General features: G+C 33.4%; 1 protein-coding gene across 2 annotated transcripts; it reads right to left on the minus strand.

Annotated features, from left to right (window-relative positions):
• Nucleotides 1-18,590: 18,590 nt before the first annotated feature.
• LOC133670043 (putative RING-type E3 ubiquitin transferase C3H69) lies at nucleotides 18,591-25,933 on the minus strand. 2 transcript variants are annotated; one of them, XM_062090450.1, is made up of 8 exons: nucleotides 25,560-25,933; nucleotides 25,042-25,129; nucleotides 24,139-24,926; nucleotides 23,729-23,798; nucleotides 20,202-20,290; nucleotides 20,021-20,084; nucleotides 19,754-19,836; nucleotides 18,591-19,032 (listed from the first exon to the last, which is right to left on the minus strand). In XM_062090450.1, the coding sequence occupies exons 1-6, from the start codon at nucleotides 25,568-25,570 to the stop codon at nucleotides 20,048-20,050; spliced, it is 1,083 nt and encodes a 360-aa protein (XP_061946434.1). In that variant the 5' UTR covers nucleotides 25,571-25,933; the 3' UTR covers nucleotides 18,591-19,032; nucleotides 19,754-19,836; nucleotides 20,021-20,047. The 2 variants fall into 2 exon arrangements, with proteins under 2 accessions (XP_061946434.1, XP_061946443.1); XM_062090459.1 differs by having other exon boundaries at nucleotides 19,742-19,836.
• Nucleotides 25,934-26,222: the final 289 nt, after the last annotated feature.

The following is a 26,222-nucleotide window of genomic DNA, read 5'->3' on the forward strand; positions in this document are numbered from 1 at the left end:
AAATCACTCGACATCTTGATCATCCTTGTTACACGATAATTGCAAATAAAAGCACGAATTCTTTATTCTTTATATTTTAATCAATCTCTACACATATTTTTATGTTCAATAATATATAAATCAATGTAGTGTAAGAGTTACACTACCGCAAAATAGCAATAGACCGACAAAATATTTCATAGGTGTTTAAAGCTTGATTTTGTCGGAAGTACAATTATTAATAGAATAATGGATGAAAAAATATCGTTAAAAAATATATTGTTTGTGAATTTTATTTCATCGGTTATTTTCTTAAGAATATAATTATCGATAGAATTATAGCGCCAAATAAAACAAAATATCAGTAATAATTCTGTCGGTAAACTCATTGATGATTATGGTATATTAAATACGGGACTAATTCGTTGGAGAATTATATTTATATGAATGTTACCTATGTCATAAACCGATGGTAAATCCATCGGTGATTATATACATATTACTGACATAATTAATCCGTTGAAGAATTACATTTATATGTGTGTTACCGACATAATAAACTGATGGTAATTTCGTTTGTATTATATGTAATTAACTTTTTAATAAATTAAAATAAACATTACAATTTAAAAAATAAAATAAAAAAGCAGATTTAAACAAAACTAAATTAAATTAAAAAATATTTGTATTATTAATTTAAAAAATATTATTAAATACAATTTATCTATATAGGTAATAAAAGCTGAAGAAAGAGATGGGGACAGATCTTCACCGGAATCAGGAGTGCGACGAGGTGGAGCATAAGTACTAGTAAGAGTTGCTAACAACTGCTCGATGACATTTAATTTATCCCTCAGTTTGACCATCTAAAAGAGAAGAAGATTCTCTATATCTTTTAGAACACTACATCCAGATAAAATATATTTTTAAGGCTAAAACATTGGATGTTTAGCCTTAACCTTAAGAAACATAAAATCTCTATAATTTGATAGAACATGTCATGCATAAATGAGATAAAGACCTCTCATGGAAACTATGAATTACATATTGCTCATAATTAATGAGTTTACCAATTACTTGAGAGAAATACATTATATTTATTTCAAGAAATGACTTGAGGCTATGAACTTCATATATTAACCAAATTTGAAACTTAGTTGATCCACCTAAAAGGATAAAAGTCAATGGATCTAAGTGAGTTTTTGAGAGAAAGACTAACATAAAAAGCAATGTATAAATTTATAATGCAAGCTTTAAGGAGCAGGAATATCTAATTTAGATGATATAATCAACAAATTTGATTTTATAAAAAATATGGATAAACCTTGTGTTTACAAAATGTTAGTGGGAGTAATGTTGTTTTTCTAATATTATATGTAGATGATATATTATTGTTAAGAAACGACATATCTTACTTTAATCAGTAAAGTTTTGGTTGTTCAAGAATTTCTCCATAAATTAATTGGGAGAAGCAACCTATGTATTGGATATAGAGATCTATACAGATAGATATAAAAGTTTGCTTCGATTGTCTTAATCCATGCATATAAACTAGATGTTAAAATAGCTTAGCATGGAAGAATCTAAGATCGGATTCCTATTTATTTTATATGGAACATCTCTCTCCAAATACATGTATTCTAAGACCTAAATTGAGAGAAATATAATGAAAATGGTATCATATACTTGACTATAGGATCCATCAATGAAGAAGATAAACTAAAAGTTCAAAATTATTTGAATTAAGATGTTTTAAATGAATTGGTTGGAAAAATAGTAAATACCAGTCAATATATATTTTACTTTAAATGGTAGTGCTATGAATTGGAAGAGTTCCAAACAAGAGAGCACAACTGATTCTACAACTGAATAAAGGTGCACCTCCATGTTTGATGAAATAAAGAGATTGTTTAAATCAAAAAGTTCATCAATGAACTAGATTGGTTCTTAGCAATGTTGATCCAATTGTCATGTATTGTGATAGCAATGGAGTCATTGCATAAGTAAGAAATTAATGTCTCATCAATGATCCAAACAAGTATTTAAACAATTCTATTTGATTTTATAAATCAATGAAATGAAAGATGTAGAGATATAGAAATTATTCACCAAAGATAATTTATAAGATCTTTTTACTAAGTTACTATCCATGCAGAAGTATTAATGCTATATGGAGCAATATGGTATTAAATACATGATTGATTGACTTTATTGCAAATGGAAGATTGTTAGTTTAATATGTCATGTAGCCAATCAGTTGGTTACACATGGCATTATTATATTCATGTAAATATATATTTATTATTAATAAAGGCTTAATTTATCTTTAATATTCATATAATATTATATTAATAAATCTAATATTTGATTAATGAAATAATTTATCTTTAATATTCATATAATATTATATTAATAAATCTAATATTTGATTAATGAATTTAGAGTAAAGATAAAATCCATGAGATAAAAATGCTTTAGAAAGGAAATTTTAAAATTGTTATAATTATGAGATTTCTATTGCATCAAAGTATTATTCCTAAAATGTTCATGGTCGATGCTTTTTTAAATATTGAACATTTATTAGAGTTGTAGATACTCATATGTATTGTGTTCTTTTCTTTATGAAATGAATCAACTGTTCTCATAAGTTGAGGTATAAGGGATACTTAAAACTAATATGAAGGTGTTTGTTATAAGACATGTATACCGGACTGGCCCGCATGAGAATTTCATATGAAGATATCATTTGTGTTCGTGGAAAGGCTCACATGACGGTTGTGCAAGTAATCCTTAGACTTGAGATCACTAAGTTATCTTATATAGATAGTGTTATGTTTCAACAATGTTACATATTATCTTAAGTCATACTTATTAAACATGATTTTGTTTGGTGAGCTAATTTCATAAACTTAACTTGAGTTGGGTTTTAGTTTGAATTGTTTTTAATATTTACTTGATTAAATCTGGATGATTTGATAGGATGATGATGACCTGATTAATTCAACCAAATCGGGTAAGGTAAAAATCAATAATATATATATATATATATATATATATATATATATATATATATATATGTGTGTGTGTGTGTGCGCGCGCGCGCGCGCGCGCGCTAATTGAAATTAATTTAATGACCTAATAACTCTAACTCTTTTTCATATCAAATCCCGACCAAATCTAACAAATTGCAAAGTAAGAAAAAGCCTCGTGATGAAATAAATAAGTGCATCACTCGTATTTCTACGTTACTATAAAGGAAACTATTTGCACAGTATGAAAATCAAATCACACTGCTTTTCTAAGTGAAAGGATGTCATGTAGACCTAATCATAGGCGGGTTATCCTTTTGGTTTGCTCAGGCATGACAAATAATGGGTGGGCTTAGGTATGAATATTTGGCTCATAGGCCCGGACCATTACAACCTTTAATCAAGCCTAGCGAATGAAATAATTAACATGATGCATCCCCTCTAGCCTTTGATTGGTCCATGAAAGAATCAGGGAAAATTGGTTTTAGTTGGTGCACTTGAGAAATCTACCAGTATTTCCTTTACTCATAGATACATACGTATATATGTATATCTCTTATGTATCGATGTATTTTTGATATGTAAGGGAGAGTAATAATATAATGTATATAGACTTGGCAGAATGTCAACCATAGATGGTATAGGTTTGGCTTACTTCTAGGTCCAATATCATTTGGTTCAATTCATTAAATCTAAGTACATATGGACCTAACAAGATGTCATACTTAATCTTCTTGAGCTCAGCTGTGTACTAAGTTTAAGTTCATATGAGGTTGACAAAATGTCAAACTCAACATCACTGGGCTTAGCAACGTGTTAAACCCAGGAAACATCTGGGTCTCGTATTAGGTTGAGCTATACATTAAGCTCAAATGCATGTGGGTTTGATGAAATGTCAGACCCAGAATCCTTGGATTCAGCTACGCACTGAATTCAAGTACATGTGGGTCTGACGAAGTGTTACACCCAACATCCTTAGATTCAGTTACGCCCTAAGCTCAAGTGCATGTGGGTCTAATAAAATATCAAACTCAACTACCTTAAGTTCAATTACGTGTAGAACCCAAGTGGATATGAGTCTGGTAAGGTACCAGACCTATCACCTTTGGGTCTGGAATCATTCCAAATTAAATACATATAGAACTAATAATTTTTTTAGACCCTAGATGGGCCATGAAGATTTGTTTGTTTATTTTTATATCTTTTAACATAAAGTGTTAAAAGTCAAGAATGATCATCTCCCTACATCCTCGGGTGCATTAAAATCTCCTAAAGGCCTACTATATTTTCATATACTAATATTGTGTAAGACATATATATCCTTCATTTATATCGTCTAAGAGATATTTATCCCTTGTCAATGTTGTTAAGAGGGGATGACGTTTCAATCCTTCTATTCAAGCAACATGACAAAGTTCATAGGCTATATATACCTTATGAACCACACAGGTAAATGGTTCATATTTTTCCTGTTCTCTAAAGTATTTATACTCTTTAGAGCATTTATCTTACATAACTAAAAACAAATATACTTGTTAAAATTTAAGGCTCTTTTTTTTTATTTTTTACAATCCTTTAATAAAAGTTATTGACTTTATCATTTGAGGGTTTTTAAATCCCATAAAAAAAATTATTTTACAAGTATTAGGTTTATCATCAATCATCAACTTTGTGAACTTTGAGGAAATGAATATTAAAGTGAACGTGTGAGTACTCTATCTAAATATTCAAAAAGACTTCAATCCTTCCTTACCATCTTGAGTTTTTGGACATCACCAATCTCAATACATGTATTCTAATTAAATTTACTGTGGCGTTCTTCTCACCTGCAATTTGGTAAAATACATAGCAACAACAGCTAACTGCAATGACTGCGATATTATGGCTTAACAGGAAGAAAACTAGTGGGTGGCAGTTGCATTGGACGAATGAAGGACACGAGATGACTGATTTTGCAGCTAAGAGCAGCATTTCAGCAGGTATTAATTAAGGTGATTTCGATGGATGGATTACTTCGTGAGCAGTAAGAGGGCATGCCTTAAGTTATATGCCTTAAGTTACTTCGTGAGCAGTAAGAGGGCATGCCTTAAGTTATATGCCTTAAGTTACTTCGTGAGCAGTAAGAGGGCATGCAGTAATATTGGCAACACGTTGAGATTTTGAATTCTGATTTGTGTATATTAATCACTGAAGGAATAAATGGCGTGTAATGTGAGGATCTTCACTTTTTGGTTACTCGCTTGCTCCACAAAGTGCCGATTGTTTTATGTACGTTAGTATTTATGAATCCATCAATGTTCTTCGTTTTGTAAGAGTTTTTAAGATTTTAAGCCAAACCTCGTACAAATTGCCATCATTTAAGGATAGTCTTAATGAGGTCGATCGATCTCCATTAAATTCCGAATGTATCTATGAGTTAGTTCTCAATCAAATTCTTTACTCGCTTTTAGTCAACAACACTAACCAAATCAGTCCAAAACGAATTAATTTGATTACATGTAATCTTTTCTATGTGGCATTCACGAAATAGAGGATGATTGGCAACAAGAATATTTTTTTATGGGAAAAACTAAGCTTCAAAAGAAAAAACTTGGAATATTCTTACACCAGTTGATAGTATTGGGCACTCTTTATTTCAGAAGTTAGAACGAAAATTTCTATTGTCAACTTGCAGGAAAAAAAGAAGGGCTTCAATGGCTGTCAACCGAGTAATACGTAGGGGACGAAGACTTCATGAATCAAGTTACGTTGGAAATTTGGATATTCTATTTTTTTTTAAAAAAAATCAAATTTATAAAACTATTTTAATCTAAAAATTTATTTCATTAAATATATAATTTATATTATTTTCTAATACTTTCTCTTGAGTAAAAAATTTTTAAATTTGAAACTTGTATTTATAAGCTCACATTATTTTATGATGAATGAAAATAATAAAATTCAAACTCATAATTATTTAATTTATAAAGCTATGATAATATATAAAAAATTATCTCAATTTAAAAACTTAAATTAAAATATGAAGTTTTAAAATATAAATTATATTATTTTTAAATACTTTGCAACTTAGAGTATGTTTATTTAAGAGATGGGATAAGTGACATACCTCTTGAAAAGTATGAAATTCATGCTTTCTATGATGTGTGTCACGTACCACACCTTACAGATAAATACATTTTAAATTATTTTTATAGTAGTTTAGTTAATGAAATTTACCATCTTTGAGGAAACAATATCCAAGATAAAAGCGAAAAGAAATATTACATTTCAGATCGGGATTATTTGTCCCCAATCATTCAATTTCAAACCCTATCTCAAGTTTAACAAGCTCAATCTTAGTAGTTCAGTAGTCTCTTTTGCAGTAACAATCCACAACCGAAAAGCAATTTCCTAAACCTTATGATCTAAAAATCACGTTGTCCTCCTCATTTGCCATTAGCTTAGCATCATCACATATAAAAACTAACGCAGAGAGAAGGGATGCATGCGTGGCCCATTTTGCCAAGTCAAAGCCCAGCAATCCAATCCCACACCGGCATTCCGTTTTAACTACGTTAAATGTTCCGTATGGGGACTGTCTTGGTGTTAGGTTAACGGTTTCGAAGACAGGGTAAGAAAATTTGGACAAGTGCCCGCTAAATCAAACTTTTCGAACCACCAGCCGTTTTCTTGCTGGACCCAAACTGGTTCCCGTTTTCTCTCCCTCAACGTGTCTCTCCAGCTGTCCACGTTCTCTATGGCCCCACACGTTTTCTTTCTGAAAACCCACACGTACCCTACTCTATAAAAACCCTCCTTGTCACTTCTCTTCTCATCACCATCGAGATCAACAATTGAGTACTCAAGATTTGGTATATACCCTCAGTACATTTCTTGAAAGATTTTATTTTTGTGTCTCGAGATCCAATTCCCTGCTCAATGGAATTTGCCACAATGAAGTTTCTCGCTGCTGTTCTTGTAATGGCGATGTTTGCTAGCGTTGATGTTTCTGCTCAGGATTTTGGAGAGATGGCACCAGCGCCAGCACCAGCATTTGGCGCGGGCGCTGCTTCTTATTCCTTTGGGACTTCCGGGGCTCTTATCTGCTCCTCTCTCTTCTTGTCCATGCTCGCTCTTTTGAGGCATTAGATTTTTGCGATCTGAGGGTTATTATATAAAGATTACTGCGATGGGGTTTATACATATACTCTTTTGAGAGTGATTTTTAGAGGGATTCAGGAGTTCTATTATTTATTGGTTTGTCTATACTGTTGAATAAAGGTTTATTTATTACATATGGGTTCTCTTGTAGACTGGTAGATTTATTTTTACTGAGATGAGGGATATGTAATACACTGATTTACAACTACTTATGTATTTGATTATTTATTCTATATTTTATATATAGATTATTTCATTTTAGCAACTTAAACGGGCTTTGCTTGCTTTTCTTCTTCTTCTTCTTCTTCTTCTTCTTCTTCTTTGCTATCATATGATAAGTTCTTTTTCGGGTGGATATACAATGGTCAATTGCAAAATAAAAGGTATGTAACTGTCAGATCACTGTTCACTCACTTGTTCATAGCGATATCCATGGACCATTGAGCTCTGATCCTGGTTAAGAGGATGAGAATTTTGAAAGAGACATTCGATGCTCAAAAGCTTGGCAATTTCTGCTTTGCATAGTAAAATAAATCGATTGAAGTGTATTGTTGGGAAAGAAAAAAGGTACCAATTCCTGAGCCCTCCCCTTCTGTTATGTAAAAGAACGATTAATCTACGAAAAAAACTATTGTAATCACAAATATCCATATTCTATAACAAACAGTTATTCGATGTCATAAGAAAAAAATAGAAATTCAACAAGTTTCCTGAGCCCTCCCCTGCTATTCTCTTCCCAGGGGATATGGGTGGCTGATATGCAAATATGCACTTAATCACTCAAAATTATCTTTAATTTTAGATCAAACTAAATGAGTTTTTAAATTTTTTAATTTAACTATCATAAACGTGCTGGTGGCTCCAGCCAAAACATACACCGTACAGAAACCATGAATAGCAAAGGTGAGCGAACTGCAGAGCAAAGGTCTCCAGGTCGTATGAATTTTGGATTTCTAAGCAAAGAGATGGGGTTGGTCTAAGGAAGAGGGTGGGTGCTGCTGCACATCATCATATCATACATTGGAAGTTTAAGACGTCATTGAAGCAGGAGGCGCATTCAGATGGTGCTTTATAAAAGTTAAAGCTATGTTGTGTTCACTGGCTGGATGCAGGAATGGTGCGCACTGATGGGAAACCTTTTTTTTTTTTTCCTTTGAAGACAGAGATTTACGGAGAGTGAGCAGAAAATTCAGAATTGTTTTTTGTCCATGGAGAAAAAGAGAGGATGTTTTAGAAACGTCTCATTTTTTTAATTTTCACGTAAATTATTTTTATAATTTACATTTTTTATTCAATAATTTATATGTTTAATAAAAGTTTTCATCCTTAACTATGTATTTTAGTTAAAAATTTTATTTGGTTCAAGATGTAATGTAATTTATAAAAATATAGAGATAAATTAAAATTTAGATCAAACTATATCTCCTAGTTAAAATCGACAGAAACATGAAAATCTAAATAAAATATTAAAAGATTTATATTTTTATCATATATAATAATCAAATAAAAAAAATTAAAGCTTAGAGACTCATTTTAGTTTTTTTTTTTTTAAAAAAAAAAAGAGTTGTATAATTTAACCTACAAATATGTTTGCATGGAACTTTGAAGAGAGAACATCCTATCATCAAATCTAAGTCATGGTTGTTCTCCTTCTCCTAATGGTGTAAAAACAAGAAGAAGAAAAATTGATATACTATAAATTATAGATATTAAACTGTTTTATTTTTTTTTTAATTGATATATCACTTTTGTTACTTTTAAATTAGACCATCTAACAAAGAACTTATGTAAGATTAACCTTATTCACTACAACATCTTCATTATTTTTTTTTATTATTAAGTATTCAGGTTAGTTTGTGTGTGTCTCGATTAATTATACGGGCCCTAAAGTTAACAATCATATAAATTTCCAGTAATCATCATATTAGCATCCACTAAAAACTTGTTACTTAATATTGAATGGTAACAAAGAATACGATAGTTTCTTTAGACATAATATTTTTTTGTTGTTGGATATATAATCAATCTGTTGTTACATCTATTTTATTTTTTTTGTTATAAATAAAAAGTTTATGTGAATTTTTGTACATATCAACTTGCACAAATCGAACAAAATTTTTATATTCCGAATAAAACTTGCAAAAGAAAACTTATTAGCATCGATTGAATTTTCAGAAAGGAAATTAAATTTGACATAAACTTGCAAATTCATCTCGGAAAACTTGTGGAGAGGAAATTGAATTTGACAACTAAAAGTCAGAATTATTTTTCTTTCTCTTAACCGATTAGCTGTCGATTTTCGTTTCATTTGGAGGAATTTTTCATTTTTTTTTAAATTTTGAATAATAAAACACATATATAAAGGGTGGGCACGAAAGACTTATTACAATTTACAAGTATTCACACCCCGGCAATTACAATTAGCGAGACATTTATCAAGCTATTATTGGAGAATTTGGTGGAAACAAATGGAAATAGACAAAAATATGAGTACTTTTCCCCGGTGTGTGCTACCCAGACTGAAATTTGTTTATTTAGACACTTTCTAGGTAAAAAAAAAAAACACACTTGTACCGAACTCCGTTCATCAAATGAAACTATTTGACACAAAAATTAATTATTTTGGTGACCTAAACTGGAACCAACAATATTTTTCTCTCTACCACTGGAATTTGACAACCTTTCTCTTTTTCTCTCTCTCTCTCCTCTCTCAAATCATGGACTAAAAAGTAATAAAAATGAACTTTTGTACCAAAATTAAATTGAAAAAATATTGAGGGACGGAATATGTATAATTTTTAAAATATGAGGACTATATTAATTTTTTTATATGAACTTTGAAATTGTCGTTGTGGTCCATGCCTTTCAATTTTGTCTTTATTCAAAAGATTTGATTCAATTGCCCTTGAATTTGGTCTAAAAATGATGCAATCAAACAAAAAAGAGGATGAAATTAAAAATGAAACAAAATTTTAAAATAAAATGTGAGAGGGTGAGTAGTGTTGTGTGCACATGAGAAAAAGCCACACCTTTTAGATTTTTACTTGTTATTTGACGAGCGGAGAACCGCAAGTCATATATTTTTTTTTCCAACAAAAAAACAAATTGTATACACATGTATTTTTAACGTGTTTTTGTAGTTAAAAATGCTCTAAGTGAAAATAAAAAAATTTATGCATACCTGTAGTCAAATAAATAGAGGACTATGTGTGTTAATAAATGAAAAAAAATCATGAACAATAATTAAAATAAAAACTGAAAAAATTGAGAGACAAGTGTAGATCTATGCATTTAATTTTGCAAAATGGAACATTTACCCGGTTGTATTTGCTAAATTTTTGTATTAAAATAATTTTTTTATTCAATTAAATGATAATAGAAATAGACAAGCACATTAAATTGATTGAATAAAATAAAAGGGAAAACAATTATGCAAGGCTATACATATTAGAAATATTATATAAAAATAAATATTTTTTATTTTAAAAAATAAAATTCATTTATATGAAAGATAAAAAAAAATATAGATGTGTCATAAAAATATCCTCAGAAATTAAATACATACAAAATAACTAAAAAATAATTATCATTTCAAAGAGTCTTTATAAACAAAATAAAAGTAATAACTTGAAGAAAAAAAAACATATAAAAACCATTAATTTAAAAAAAATAGAAAAAAATAATTTAGAAAAAAAAAGGAAAGTGCCATGTGCTACTAGGCCTACAAGCTAGGCCAGCCCACGTGGCCCATCTCGTTAGGGCTCGTGGGTTTGCGCCCTTATTTTCTTTATCTGAAGCGGATGACATGTCGTCTGCTTTAATTTCTTTTGAAAAAAATCAAGTGACATGTCGTTTAATTTTGCCTAAATTCTGACTACTACAATAGCTGGAAATTCAGGGCTGAAGGTTTTTTAATCCAAAAACCTATTTTTCAACCCATTGCTGACCAAAAACATCTAGAAAATATCTTAGAAACCATGATAAACCTATCCATGACTTCAAAAAAACATCCTGAAACCCGACATCAACCTGAAATAAAAACTCTTCTCGAACTCAAATCTATTTTTTTAGGCACTTTCAAGGTAAAAACAAAATCACCTAACATGAACCACCCCTCATCAAATTGAATCATTTGATACAAAGATTGACCGTTTTGGTGGCTGAAATTGGAGCCAATCAAATTTCTCTCTCTTTACCACTAGAATCTGGTGACGTCTCTATCTCTCTATTCTCTCTCAAACCATGGATTAAAAAGCAATAGAAATGAAATTTTTATACTAAAAATAATTTGAAAAATCTTGAGGCTTCGAATATATATAGTTTTTAAAGTATGAGGACTAAATTAAACTCTTTTTATGAACTTTGAAACTATCATTCATTTGTGGCGCCTTTTTAACTTTGATCCCCTGTCTTTCAATTTTATCCTTTGTCAACAAATTTGATTCAATAGCCCTTGGATTTGACCCAAAAGGATGCAATCGCATAAGAAAAGGTTTGAGGATCAAATTGAAAAGAAATTGAACAAGAAATCCACAGTAAAAGGGTTAGCAATGAATTTTGCACAAGCATTTTAGATTTTTAGTTATAATGAATATTCTTCTGTAGGGGGCACATGTGGTTGTTGAACCTTCCTTCCATGTGATCCTTTGTCAACAAATTTGATTCATTAGCCCTTGGATTTGACCCAAAAGGATACAATCGCATAAGAAAAAGTTTAAGGACCAAATTGAAAAGAAATTAAACAAGAAATCCATGGTAAAAGGGTTAGTAATGAATTTTGCACACGCGTTTTAGATTTTTAGTTATAATGAATATTCTTCTGTAGGTGCCGCATGTGGTTGTTGAACCTTCCTTCCATGTGATCCTTTGTCAACAAATTTGATTCAATAGCCCTTGGATTTGACCCAAAAGGATGCAATCGCTTGAACAAGAAATCCACTGTAAAAGGGTTAGCAATGAATTTTGCACACGCGTTTTAGATTTTTAGTTCTAATGAATATTCTTCTGTAGGTGGCACATGTGGTTGTTGAACCTTCCTTCCATGTGATCCTTTGTCAACAAATTTGATTCAATAGCCCTTGGAATTGACCCAAAAGGATGCAATCGCATAATAAAAAGTTTAAGGACCAAATTGAAAAGAAATTGAACAAGAAATCCATGATAAAAGGGTTAGCAATGAATTTTGCACACGCGTTTTAGATTTTTAGTTATAATGAATATTCTTCTGTAGGTGCCGCATGTGGTTGTTGAACCTTCTTTCCATGTGATCCTTTGTCAACAAATTTGATTCAATAGCCTTTGGATTTGACCTAAAAGGATGCAATCGCTTGAACAAGAAATCCACGGTAAAAGGGTTAGCAATGAATTTTGCACACGCGTTTTAGATTTTTAGTTCTAATGAATATTCTTCTATAGGTGGCACATGTGGTTGTTGAACCTTCCTTCCATGTGATCCTTTGTCAACAAATTTGATTCAATAGCCCTTGGATTTGACCCAAAAAAATGCAATCGCATAAGAAAAAGTTTGAGGATCAAATTGAAAAGAAATTAAACAAGAAATCCACAGTAAAAGGGTTAGCAATGAATTTTTCACACGCGTTTTAGATTTTTAGTTCTAATGAATATTCTTCTGTAGGTGGCGCATGTGGTTGTTGAACCTTCCTTCCATGTGTTTTCACGAATATAGCTGTAAAATTTGCTGAAGCAATCGGGATTTTATCGTTTTTAGACACAGCTCACCTAATTCGAAGGGTTCGAAATCGTGAAAAGTCAGAAATTGCACTGTCTAATGCGTTGTCGCAATCTGAACTAAGAATTATCTTGTAATTGGTGTTTGATTTTAATTTGATCATATCACATGTGACAGAAAATAGTTTTGGACGGAAACCAAAAAGGAAAGAGCACGCATTGTATTCAAAGACCCCTTTGAACTTTCACTACACGTTGAGGTCCTTAGTGTGGAAGCAGCTTAACAAACCCAGATCATGTGAATAGCTAGCAAAAAGTCGCCTTTACATGCTGGAATCAAAAGGTTCTCACCTGTGAACATGGCACAGCTGTTCCAGGTTTTGTTTTGGGGTCCCACAAGCCTCCACAAAACCTTTATAAATATCCCTCTACCCTAAGCCCTCTAAGAGCACACAAACAGCACTAATAAGCACACAAGCTCTATAATATACTCGAAAACACCAATCTCTTCTTTCGCCATATATTTTGCTTTCTGTCTTCATGGCTCAATTAGCGAGCACATTCAAGGCTATGGCCATCTTCTTTGTTGTGGCAATGTATTCTGCTACTGTTACTGCTCAAGATTTTGAGATCGCACCAGCACCTGCGCCAACAATGGACAAGGGAGCAGCCTGTTCTTTGGGGATGTCTGGGGCGGTGTTTTGCTCAACCCTGTTGTTGTCTCTGCTTGCTCTCTTGAAGCATTAAGTAACTTTAGTTTTGATGCTGTTCGCTTGACATTCTTTACGATAAATTGTTTGAGGGACTTGTGTATAATTATTTGGCCTTTTATTCTTGATTTCATTATTTGTAATGCATAAAGAGAAAGATGGTTTGATGATGTACATGATTTTATTCTATGTTGATAAATAGAGTAAATAAAATGTGGTTCATAATATATTATTTTTAGTGAATTACTTTATTTTTTGCCATTATTTTATTACGTTCATGTGTTCAGGTGCTTTTTTTCCCCAAATTTGTATTTGCTATACCTTTAACCGTCAGAATGATACTGTACATACATCATAATTCACATAAACTAGGAGATGGCACAAATCTTCGTGAACGCAGCCCTGAGAAGAACTCAATTTGCTCATCTCTTGAGTTGGAAGTAGTTTTAAGAAATCATGGACTGTTCCATATTTTTGCCTCTAGAGAAGATTCAGTTTTTGGCAATTGTCCGACCATTCGAAGAAATTCTAAATTATGACAAAAATTATTCGATAGGGAAAACATTAGTACTTGCGGTATTTGATGCTAGAAGCTGGAGTTCATTATTTTTTTTAGCATGTAATAGTAATTACAGACTTCATCTTACCAAACTATGGATCAAAGGTTGATTTTTATGAATTCACCGTCACCATTGAACACAATAAAAAAATTTATGGTATGCCTGCGCTTTGGGGATTTTACTGTCCATCATCGTTTAATTTTAGCAATTTTTTCTCATATATAGATATAAAGAATAAGAAGAAGGGAACAACATCCCTCTAAATGTTGGAACAAAAATAGAAGGAACGAAGGAAACACAAAACCATGGTTCACAACAAAAGCTATATGTCCTAACGGAACAGTCCAACCGCTTCAAACCTTGAGAAAAATGGAGAGGAATTTAGTGATGAAAATGGACTATCCCGAAGTGCAGTGGAAGCCTATTGACCCTTTCTTCCGAGGAAACAAGAGCATTTACTGGGGAAGTGGCTAGCTTGGCGAGACATATTGTCCTGTCTTGGATGGTAGTAGGAGATTTTAATGATATTTTATTGGTCTTGGAGAAGGTTGGGGGTAACAGTAGATATGAGGAGATGTATTAGATTTGGGAGATGGGTGCAAGATTGTAGATTGATAAATTTAGGGAGTTAATGGACATAAATTCACTTTGAGAGGAGCTGAAACACTGGGTTATAGCAGGGTTTATGAGAGGTTAGATAGAGGTTTTGGGAATCATCAATGGAGGATAAAATTTCAGGAAGCTAGAATCAGAGTATTACCTAGAGTTCGATCTGATCACCACCCTATTTTGGTGGAATTGTTAGACCAGAGTAACAGACAGCATAATGTCAGATTGTTTTGTTTTAAGGCAGCTTGGGTAAGTCATGAAAATTTTGCGGCTTTTATCAGGAGTAACTGGGAGTGTAGGAGGTATTTAACTGATAATTTGGATTCTCTGACTCTCCAATTGAAAGATTGGAACAGATTTGTTTTTGGCAATATTTTCCAACGGAAGCGGAGGGTACTGACTAGGCTTAATGGGATCCAGAATCTTTACCAAAGTCTAGGAATAGATTTTTGGGTAGATTGGAGAATAAGTTGTTAGCAGAGCACTATCAGATTACCAGGAAGGAGGAAATTCATTGGTTTCAGAAGTCGAGATGCAAATGGATTATTTATGGGGACAAAAATTCTTCCTACTTCCACACAAAGACAGTCATCAGAAGGCAGAGGAATAAGATCAGAATGCTGAAAAATGACAGTAATGTTTGGGTGGAGGATGAGGACTTTTTGAGGGATATGGCCAGGTTGTTTTATCAGAATTTGTTTAAAAGAGAGGATTCCCTGGTTTAGGGAGTTAAGCTTCATGACAGTTTTCCAGAGATCGATCAAGCTCACTTAAGTCAGTTAGCAGAGCCGGTATCTGATGAGGAGGTTAGGGCTGTAATCTTCGACATGAAGCCTTATACTACACCCGGGCCAAATGGTTTCCAGCCTTTTTTTACAAATCTTAGTGGACAATAGGAGGCCAGTCAGTGTGTGAGTTTATCAAAAACATTTTTCATGGGCAGTCTAAAGTGGCAGAGGTGAATCAAACTCATTTGATTCTTATTCCGAAAATGAATGCTCCAGAATATCTCTACTAGTTTAGACCAATTGGTATATGCATTGTTAGCTTCAAGATGGTGACTAAGATTATTGTGAAGAAACTCAAATTGATCTTGTCGAATCTGATTAGTAAGGCCTATAGTAGTTTTGTTCTAGGTAGGAATATTACAAAAAATATCATAGTGGCCTAAAAGGTAGTGCAATCTATGAGATAAATGCAAAGGAGAAAGAGAATTATAGCTATCAAGGTGGATATGGAAAAAGGCTTATGATAGATTATAGTGGGATTTCATTAGAGATACTCTTACTGAGGTAAGATTGCCAGTTGATATGATTAATTTGATTATGAAATGCATTTAATCTACAACTATTAATGTGATATGGAATGGTAAACCTACTGCGGCTTTTAATCCATCTCGAGGCATAAGACAGAGGGACCCATTATCCCCTTATATATTTGTTTTATGTCTTGAAAGATTGTCGCAACTTATCAACAAGGAGGTTGAGCAGGGAACTTGGTGACCTTTCAGAGTCAAAAGAAATGGTCCTTGTGCTTCTCATCTATGTTTTGCAGATGATATGCTTTTATTTGCTAAAGCCAGTACTGATCAAATGGATAGGATTTTAGGTTGTCTGGAATCCTTTTGTGAAGTTTCAGGTCAGAGAGCTAATATGGCTAAGACCAAAATCTTCTTTTCGAAGAATGTTTCCCATGCTTTAACCAATAACATTAGCAGAATCAGTGGTTTTAAGACTACGAAAGATTTGGGGAAGTATCTTGGTGTACCCCTGCTTCATTAAAGAGACACGAAGCAGACCTACAATTATATTATTGAAAACTTGCTAGGTGGAAATCAAATAACTTACCTCTTGTAGGGAAGATTACCTTATGTAAGGCAGTGCTCTCCAAAGTTCCTCTTTATCCTATGCAATCGGCATTGCTCCCAAAGAGCATTTGTTATGACATTGAGAGGTTGTGTAGGAGATTCATCTAAGGTCAAAAGGATAGGAGAGATAAGGTGCATTTGGTGAATTGGAAGACTATGTACCAGCCTAAGGAAGTAGAGGGGGTATGGGTTTAAGGAAATGGATAGCATAAATAGGGCTTTCATTATGAAAGTGGCCTGAGGAGTATTCTAGAATGGTGATAGTTTATGGGTGCGGGTCTTAAGGTCTAAGTATGTTAAAGAGCAAGAGTTCAATCCAGGTTTTCAAGATAAGAAAAAAGATTCAGCTTTGTGGAAGGGTATTTGTAAAGTGTGGCCTTATGTCACACAAGGTTTAAATTGGGCTTTGGGTTATGGAAGAAAGGTGCTGTTTTGGAGAGACTCCTGGTTGGAAGGGTATGGCCCCCTGAATCTGCACATTGTTCAAGATATTCCTGAGGATTTGTTGAATTGTTCGATAGCTGATATGGTGGATGATGGAGGCCAATGGATGTGGGAAACGTTTGCTAATTTACTTCCATTCCAGGTGGTTATGGTCTTGGTAGGTTACAATCCCTACATCATAAATGGGGGGAGATAAAGCTTACTGAAGGCATTCTGCAAGTGGCCAATTCTCAGTTAAATCGGCTTATCAGTCTAGGAAGAGAGTAGAGATTTTCAACAAGAATATGACCCTTTGTGGAACATCATCTGGGATTGAAAGGGATTAGAAAGAGTGAAAGTCTTCCTTTAGACAATCGCTCATGGTGCTATTATGAGAAATGAGGTTAGATGGAGAAGGAGAATTACAGCTAACCCTTTTTATAGTCATTGCTTGACAGATGTGGAAACAATCATCCATGCTCTTCGAGATTACCCAAGAGCACGTGGGGTTTGGGATAGAATTGTTAGGGTTGGAGAAAGGGAGGTTTCTACTCCCACAACTGGTAGACCTGGCTAGTAAACAATTTAAGAAGTAATCATATGAATTCTAGAAGGAAGGATTGGGCGATTGAATTCGGGGTTGCATTATAGCAGATATGGAAGGAGAGAAACCAATAAATTTTTGGTTCTGTTGCTAATTCTTCCCATAACACTATTCATGTAATCAGGAGGCTAGTTGATGATATCAAACAATACATGTTTGGTGAATCTGGAAACATAAATAATATCAAGCATGTGGATTTTATAGGGTGGAGATTAATGTGGATGGTTGCAGCAAGGGAACCCAAGAGTGGCTGGTGGTGCTGGTGGAGTCATAAGGGATGATATGGGAATGTGGATTGTTGGTTTTGCTATTAATATTGGGATTTATATGCCAGTATGTGCAGAACTATGAGCAGTTACCAATGGTTTGAAATTAGCTTGGTCCAAAGTATTCCAACAAATTATTTTGGAATTAGATTCTACCTTGCTTGTTGATTTAATCATTAAAGATAAGATTAACATTGACAAGAATTATAATTTAATCATGCAGGCTAGAGATTTATCATCAAAAGACTGGGAGGTGCAGGCGTTTCAGTAGCGGATTAGCTAGTCAATTATGATTTATACAGAAGTTTATTTGATAGATCATCTAGTCTTCTTAATGACCTTCCTGTAGGTCTTTATTATAGTTTGTATTATAACATAATTAAATCAACTTTGTCTCGCTTAATTTAATTGGGCTTTCAACCTAGAATTTAACCCAAAAAACAATATGAGCATTTACACCAAATAAACTACCAGACACAAGAAATCTGGCTTAAAACAGAAGAAAAAAAATCCGGCTCACATGGAAATCTAGCATCTAGAATTCTGTCATTACGAACTTGGACCTATTTTCACATTAGATTCCATACATAGATTAAGCAATTTGTGTGAAAAAATCGTTTCTGAAGCAAACATAACAAAGAGGACCTTGAATAAGAAAATAGCATATGAGATGTGGAGGTCGAGAACCAAACAAATGCCACCAACAATTTCAAGCTTTGTGATGGAAGCAGTAAAATAAATTCCACTTTGTAATCGTCATAAGATGTACATGGCTTAGGTACAAATGAATTACATTGTATCAAATCTCATGTATACCTCAAAGTTCAAAACTTTTATACAGAGGCAACACCAGTATGATGCACCACAACATCCTGACATTGTCCTCAAAACTTCAAATTATTACAAACCATTAGGGCGAAACCCTGTAGTTTTCGCCGTCCTTTCTGGTGTGAGGGAAGCAAACTATAATCGCAAACATCCATTATTCAAATCATTTTCCTTCACAAGTACATAATTTATCAATGCTGTTCAAAACCTTTCAATGCCTTGACATGTTCTTCGTTTTATTATTTCAAAATAACTTAAGATGCAGCTTATAATGACACAACGGCACATCTTTCAGCTTCCCACAAATTAGTCTCCTCCAGAATGCCATCCTACATTTGACACGAAATTTCATGAGGGTTTTCGGAAGCATAAAAACTCTTTAAGTTGAGAGAAAGTAGATACAGGAGGGATATCGCAATAAGGCCTAAATAATACCCACCCATAAATGTTTAGATTCAAGAGCGACTCAAAGCACCCACTTATTATTCAACCACAAGGAAAATCTAAGTAATTCTTTGAGAACTTTTAAGTTTATCTTAAGATGACAAATAATTTCCCTCCAAACTGAATTTTATGCACGCCACCTGCAACCCCAGAGGGTCATTTAAATCCCTAGAAAAGAACCTACCAGAACAGAACTCCAAAGGTGGGAGCAACTATTGAAAGTATAGAAGGAAACATCACAGGAATAATGAGACCCAAAATTTCCGTCATGTTCACATGTTGTTTAAATGATATTTCTGAAGAATGAACCCTTGAACAGAGTTGAAGTATTTCATGAAATCCCATCAGCTCAGGTTTCACAAGGAAAGAAATGATGATTGGTATAGCTGCTGATGGTTAGTAAACAAAATTATCACAATACAGATTATGTAGTTAGAGCCAGGAAGATTGGGAGAATTCCATGCATTTTCACTAGAAATTTGTATGTTAAAGTCAAACTTAAACTTAAAAAACACAGGAGAACATTTTTAAAAGCAAAACCTCAGAAAGTCCATTATACAGGATAAACTGATGGGTGTGGAATATAATACTCACAAGGCAATTTACCTCACAAACAACATGATTCGGCACTGGAGATTGAAGACCTTCCACAATAAAGTTGAGTGCATGTCTTGACATTGATAGATATCCTGCATATTTTGAGATGGTTAAAGGCACAACAGTTACTTTGACCATTAAGAGACAGATGTTGCACAAGCATGCATGTCTGTCCACATAACACTAGCATGTGCACATGACAGAATGCTCAGGCATGTACAGTTCAGAAATCAGGGATCTGAAAAACCAAATCACTGCTCACAACTTTAAACTTACCTTTAAAAGCATTCAAACACCACCAGCTCACCTTATTTGTAAGCTACCGAGGAAATCAGACAGCCTGAGTATAAAACAAATTATTAATGGAAGGGATCAAACACAACAGTAAAATAAATGAAAGACAAGAGTGTCATTAGCTACTTATGTGAAACATTAAGAGAGTAGGATCAAAGCGAACCAGATATTTTTAGCTATCACAGTCTGTCCATCATCAGCTCCAAGATGACGTAAAGCAACTTCCTCCAAGCGGCCATCTCGATATGCATGCTGCAAATTGAGAATAGCAATGATCGAGAACTTTATGAGACACTGAAGTTGTTAGCATAAAATGTGCAGAAAAGCAACACATGATTGAGAAGTTATCCATTCATGATACCATATCATATGTTGCTTCTTAGGGTCACATACTGAGCCATCATTAGTGGCCCATCAATGCAACAATACAATTTCATGTTCCTACCTTCCTTTCTTTCTTTCTTTCTTTTTTTTGTTTTTTTTGGCTCAAGGCTGTTCATTCAAATTCTATCAAATCCAAAGTAACGTTTTACCAGTAGTCCCACTTAATAAACCATCAAAGGTTTGCTACCTTCTACTCTGGGAAAACGTAAACAAGAATAGCTTGACTTCATCAATCAGAAATTGCTTTCTCGAGTATAACAGCTAGTCAGAGAAATTTTAAGAGCAACAGAATAACTTTCTGAAAACAGAATCATTATGAAATTAACAGCACAACAAAAGACTCTTTTTTCTTATTACTAAAATGCAACAAAAGCAAGTGCTTGAAATCTTGTCTATTTACAATAGCATTTCTTAGCTGGTTAACTTCCAAGCAAAACTGCCAAAAACATACCACAAAATAGAACCAAAACGAAAGCAGAAAAAACAACACTTCAATCAGGACAAATACATTTTTATAAATACAAAAGAAAAACAATTAAGAAATTGCGAGTTCCATCTTTCCCAATGTGATTGTAAAAAAGAGCTGCTAGAAAGCCAAAAAGACTAACCCAAAAGATAAAGCAGAAGAAATGTTTCCAGCATGCTAAATTGGTTTGAAATATACATATGTAAGCTCATGCTCAAAATAGATAATTGTCCTGATCACTGAAAAGAGTAGCCTGATCTAAGATCCAGCTACACTGCTAAAAAAACCATTTTCATCACTTGATCCTCAGCACAAAAGATTTGTGCATGGACAGGGCATCCATGGAGAGGGTCTGTGATATATTAATTCTCGTAGATACCAGGTGGAGGCCTATATGCAAAAGAAATGTAGTGAAGGAATGATTATCAGAAACATCATTAAAGGTGCATAAATGATGGGTAGAAGAACAACATGGAGGTTGTTGCAAAACATCAAGAACAGGGTGGTTGCATGTGCAATGGAAAGATGATGACAGAGATCAGAGGCAGATGAGATAATAGCAGGTAGTGGATACGTATCAAGATGGGTTGCTACTTCTGTTTGCTAAGTTGACAAGGCATCCTGTTGCAGTGGTGCTTCTATAAACAGCATTTCACTGCTTTTATGGATACCAAGTGAATTTCATTGTTCCTTGATTCGTAAACATTTTCAATTCAATTGGTCATTCTTGAATGAAGATTCACTTGGCATCAATTTTGTACTGTGCGCTCATGCTTTCTCAAGATTAGCCAGATTGTGCAGTGTTCCTTCATACCTTGTCAACTGTTTCTCCCATGATGTGCTAGCAACAACAAAAATTCCTATAAAACTATAAACACCTATATAACAGTACATGCTGCTAGTCACCAAAGATGACCAGCATATAGCAAAATGTTGCACATTGATTAAATACATACAGACAACACATAATGGATTCTGTAAATTCCAGCATAAGTCAATTGATTCAGATATTCACATGCACCACTAGAATAAGCATATTCGTTACTATGTCTCCTTCCTTTGTAGATTGCATGGACATAGACATAGACATAGACATAAAGTGAACATAACATGCACCGAAACACATAGACAATATTTGTTTATAGGACCATGCTATGCTGCAGTTCAGAATATATTTTTTTTAAGCATAAAGAAAAATGTACAAGAGTTACTAATGTATTTTATATTTGTAAGATTTTGTTTAACTAAAATTTTAATGTATCTAAAGTAAATTTTTTTTCAATTATTGAGCCGACAACATCTTCGATCAACTCGGGCTAACCAAAGCTATCCCCTAGAACCCATGACTTTAATCAAATAGAAATATGAACATGAAAATCATTAAAATAATTTTTTTGATTATGATTAAAAGGTTATTATTCAGATACAATTCATAGAATAAATTACTCCACTCAAATCTAATATAATTTGAAAATGCAGATATTTTGAATTCAGTTTCTAAATTCTAAACCAAATTTGAAATAATAACTCAAATATATTCTTAATGAATTTAAAAATTCAATATATTTATTTAATTATGATATTTTAAATACAATAATTTAGAAAAAAAAACCAAAAATTAAATTGAAAGAAAAACCAAATAGGCCAGGCCATGGGCACGAGCCTGGCTTGAATTAAAAAGCCTTGGCCGCGCACATGGGCTTTTTTTTAATTTTGGCCTTATGATCTCCCAACTCAAAACACCCTTAAAACAATTCAAAAACACAAAATCAAACCTTAAAAAAATCTCTCTCGAGTCGATCTACTTTTACAGACAACAAGAAGGCCTAAAACCACTACCATCAAACTCCTTTCGTCGAATGAAAACCGACAACTTTCTCTCTCCTCTCCATTTTCAGACTAGTTTCTCTCTACTCTCTCTAACCCATAGACTAAAAAGTAAACAAAATGAACTTGTATACCAAAATAAAAATTGTCACGAATTTGGAATTAGCCATATATTTTCTTCATGTTTCACATTTTAGTCTTTTATCTTTTAATTTGCTATTTTAAATTTTTAATCATAATTTCAAGCCTAATTTCATCTTCTTAGGCTGTAGAAGGGTATTGCTAGAGAAAAAAAAGTTTGAAACTAAAAAAAATAAAATAGAGGAGCTTCATTGTTCATATGCAGTGTAGCTAAATAAGAAAGGCGAAGTCTTTCAGATGTGTAAGATAATGGCAATAGTATATCATCTGAGTAATTGAATCCTTCCCTTCCTCCTAGAGCACCATATGCTCCTCTCCACTTGTGGCACTATTACTGCTACCAGCCAGTTTATTTGGTAAAGTCTTCACTTTCAGTCCAAAGGGCTGAAAGCTAATCATGCTCACTACAAGAGAAAAATGGGATCACAAGGGAGGGGAAGGACACCCCTTTATGCATGCAAAAGATATAGAAAAGAAAACTAGGGCTTGAAATCTAACTCTACTTTCTGTAAAAAGCCACTTCCACACTTTCCTAACCCCAGCAGGACTGTGTAAGGCTGCCAGAGGCACATATATAGCACCAAAAAATATGTGTGAGCACGTGTGAAAAGCAACATTTAAGACAAAAAAAAAAGGAGTCTTGAACATATCTGAGGTTACTGCCTAGCAGCACATGTTAGAAGCCAATAAGAGAAGTATTCACCAGCAGGGAAAAGGAGAAAAAATGGGGCAAACGCATCTACAGATGATAGATAGTTTTTGGTTGTCTAGCATTTAATGAGCAAAAGAAGAGTTGACAGAAGAAAAATGTCCACACTACAATGAGAATCTCAACATAACATTCCAATGAACAGACCAAGGGGGCACTTTACCTTGTAAAAACAGCTGGTTCCAAATGGGCAGTTCCCATTCCCAAAGTCGAAGTGTTTACAATCTATTGACCTATAAAACTCAAAGTAATTATATTATTATTCAACAAATTAAAAAAATCTCGAGTTTTTTTGGTTATCTACCTAGTTTTTAGTCACCAGTACAATTTATATACATGAAACTAATAGCCTACATCATTACAAAACAGCCAACCAATCTTCTCTGAGAATATGCAAGATGTTTCTGTTTTCCTTTTTTGCCATATCAAGAAAAATGACAGTTATGTCTTAAAACATTTCCAATATCAGAACATAAATTTCACAAATTCTTACAGAGTTATCCAAAAATATAACGATGATCCAGGAATTGGGTAGAAGGTAAAGAATCAGTATACTTATGACAAGAAAATCACCTGAGTTTTGCCTTGTAGGTATCAACAATTTCCTGTTTTTCCTCTTTAGAGGAATACCAAATAACGCTTGGAATGACAAAGTATGAAAGCTTGCGACATATTGGGCAAGCCCTCAATGAAGTATTGACATCCATTCCAGACGTTGGGGAACTACTACGCCAGTTCCTAATACATGATATGCAGAATGGATGATCGCATTCTGATAGCAGACCAAACTTTCGTTCAGCTGCCGTGGGCTTTGAAAGCACACGATCCAGGCATACACTGCATTCTATTTCTTGACTATATTTTAACAAATCAAGGTTCTTTTGCTTCTTCTCGCATGCTTTCAAATGTTCATCTCTTTCTTCAGGTCTGAAAGGGTGTAAGCAATGCTTTCCACAATAGGCACACAAGTCACCGTGAATATGGGGGCATTTATCTCCACGAGGACAACTACCAGCAGCAGCAAATGAACAGATAGATCGGTCAGCTGGTTTAACATTCCTAGGTTCTATAACCTCACCATCTTCTAAGAAGTCATGTTGTGCAGACTCCAAATTCCATTCTGGTGCAGTGGGAGCAATAAAGGGTCTACTTGAAAGCTCTGGAGGAACACCTGGTACTGTTGTCACCCCATTCGATACATTTCTTGCAGGAAGGGCCAGGGACACGGAATTTGAGCCCAGAGGTTGACGAGGAATTGTCAACGAAGATGATGCAGTAGATTCAGGCCTAGAAGGTTTAACATGTTCATATCGGCATCGACTACCATATGAACAGATACCTTTTTGATAAAAGGTGCAAATCTGCATTAGCAAACAATTAAATATCACAATCATTTCACTGCATATAAACAATCAAACACAGAAAAGACAAAAAATAAATAAAAAAATAAAACCATTGCTAAAGCATAGTATTTACATTATTTGGAGGATCTTTCCAATCATGTGAAAATTCACAATGCTCCCCTTTCAAGCATGCCCCATGAGCAAAAAACTTGCAAAGTACCCTGAAACAACAACAATAATAAAAAAAAAAACCCCACAAAATCATGATCAATAGAACTCATTCGTACCCCCAAAACCAAAACGAAAAAGAAAGAAACAAAAAGCAAAATCCAATGGACCTCCTTATTGCATCCTCTTATTATCATTCAACTAAATACGTGAGAATCAACCATATCAAAACAAAAGCTCAATCTTGATAAACAAAGTCTAGCACTTCCTAATCCATTAATTCCATAAATTTAACCACTAATATTTTAATCATTTCCCTACAATTCTATTAAAATAAACACGCCATCAACTAAAAGCTGAAAAGCATGCATTAACCACGAATTGATGATCACTAATCAAACAAACAAGAACAAGAACATGAGCAAAATCCAAGAAAAAATAACAAAGCAAAAAAAAAATTGAAAAGGTTAGAGAATTAATTACCTTTTAGACATGGAGAAGGATATTAATTTGAAAGAAAAGGAAAACGATTTTATTAAAAAAAAAAACAAAAGAAAAGGGAAAGGAAAGGATAACTGAAACCCTAGCCTGTCTGGTGCCTGTATTTGTTTAAATGGTTATTATTATTATATAATGATTAACAGTAGAAGCTGGAAAGAAAAGAAAAGGAGAACTAGAGGAGGAGATGAAACGGAAGCGAAATAGAAGGGTGTCGTCGATCATGTGAATTTGCAATTTTTACAAAAAAAAAAAGTCTCTCTCTCTCTTCTATTCTTCCAATTGGTGCGCTTTATCGCTTACTTGTTAGGGTTCATTTTGGCGGTTGTTGAAGAGGAAGGCCGGATTGTACAAAAACAAAAATTGGCTAGTTTTGAGGGGTCGTAGTGAGATTATTGAAAGTAAAGGGGTGTTTATATAATTTTATAGCTTATTTCAGGCAGTTATTTTTCATAATATTTTTTATATAAAAATATTTTAAAAAATATTTTTTATTTCAAAAAATTGTTTTTAATAAGATAAAAATTAATAAAATAATGATTTAACTGCCGCGCTAAACATGATTGTGAAGTTTGATGGTTTTTTTTGGCTATGAAGGTATCTAAGGTAAGATTAATTGCTTGCTCTTATCTTCAATGAAGGTATCTA

The sequence above is a fragment of the Populus nigra genome, chromosome 1, assembly GCF_951802175.1.
Source record: "Populus nigra chromosome 1, ddPopNigr1.1, whole genome shotgun sequence".
NCBI lineage: Eukaryota > Viridiplantae > Streptophyta > Magnoliopsida > Malpighiales > Salicaceae > Populus > Populus nigra.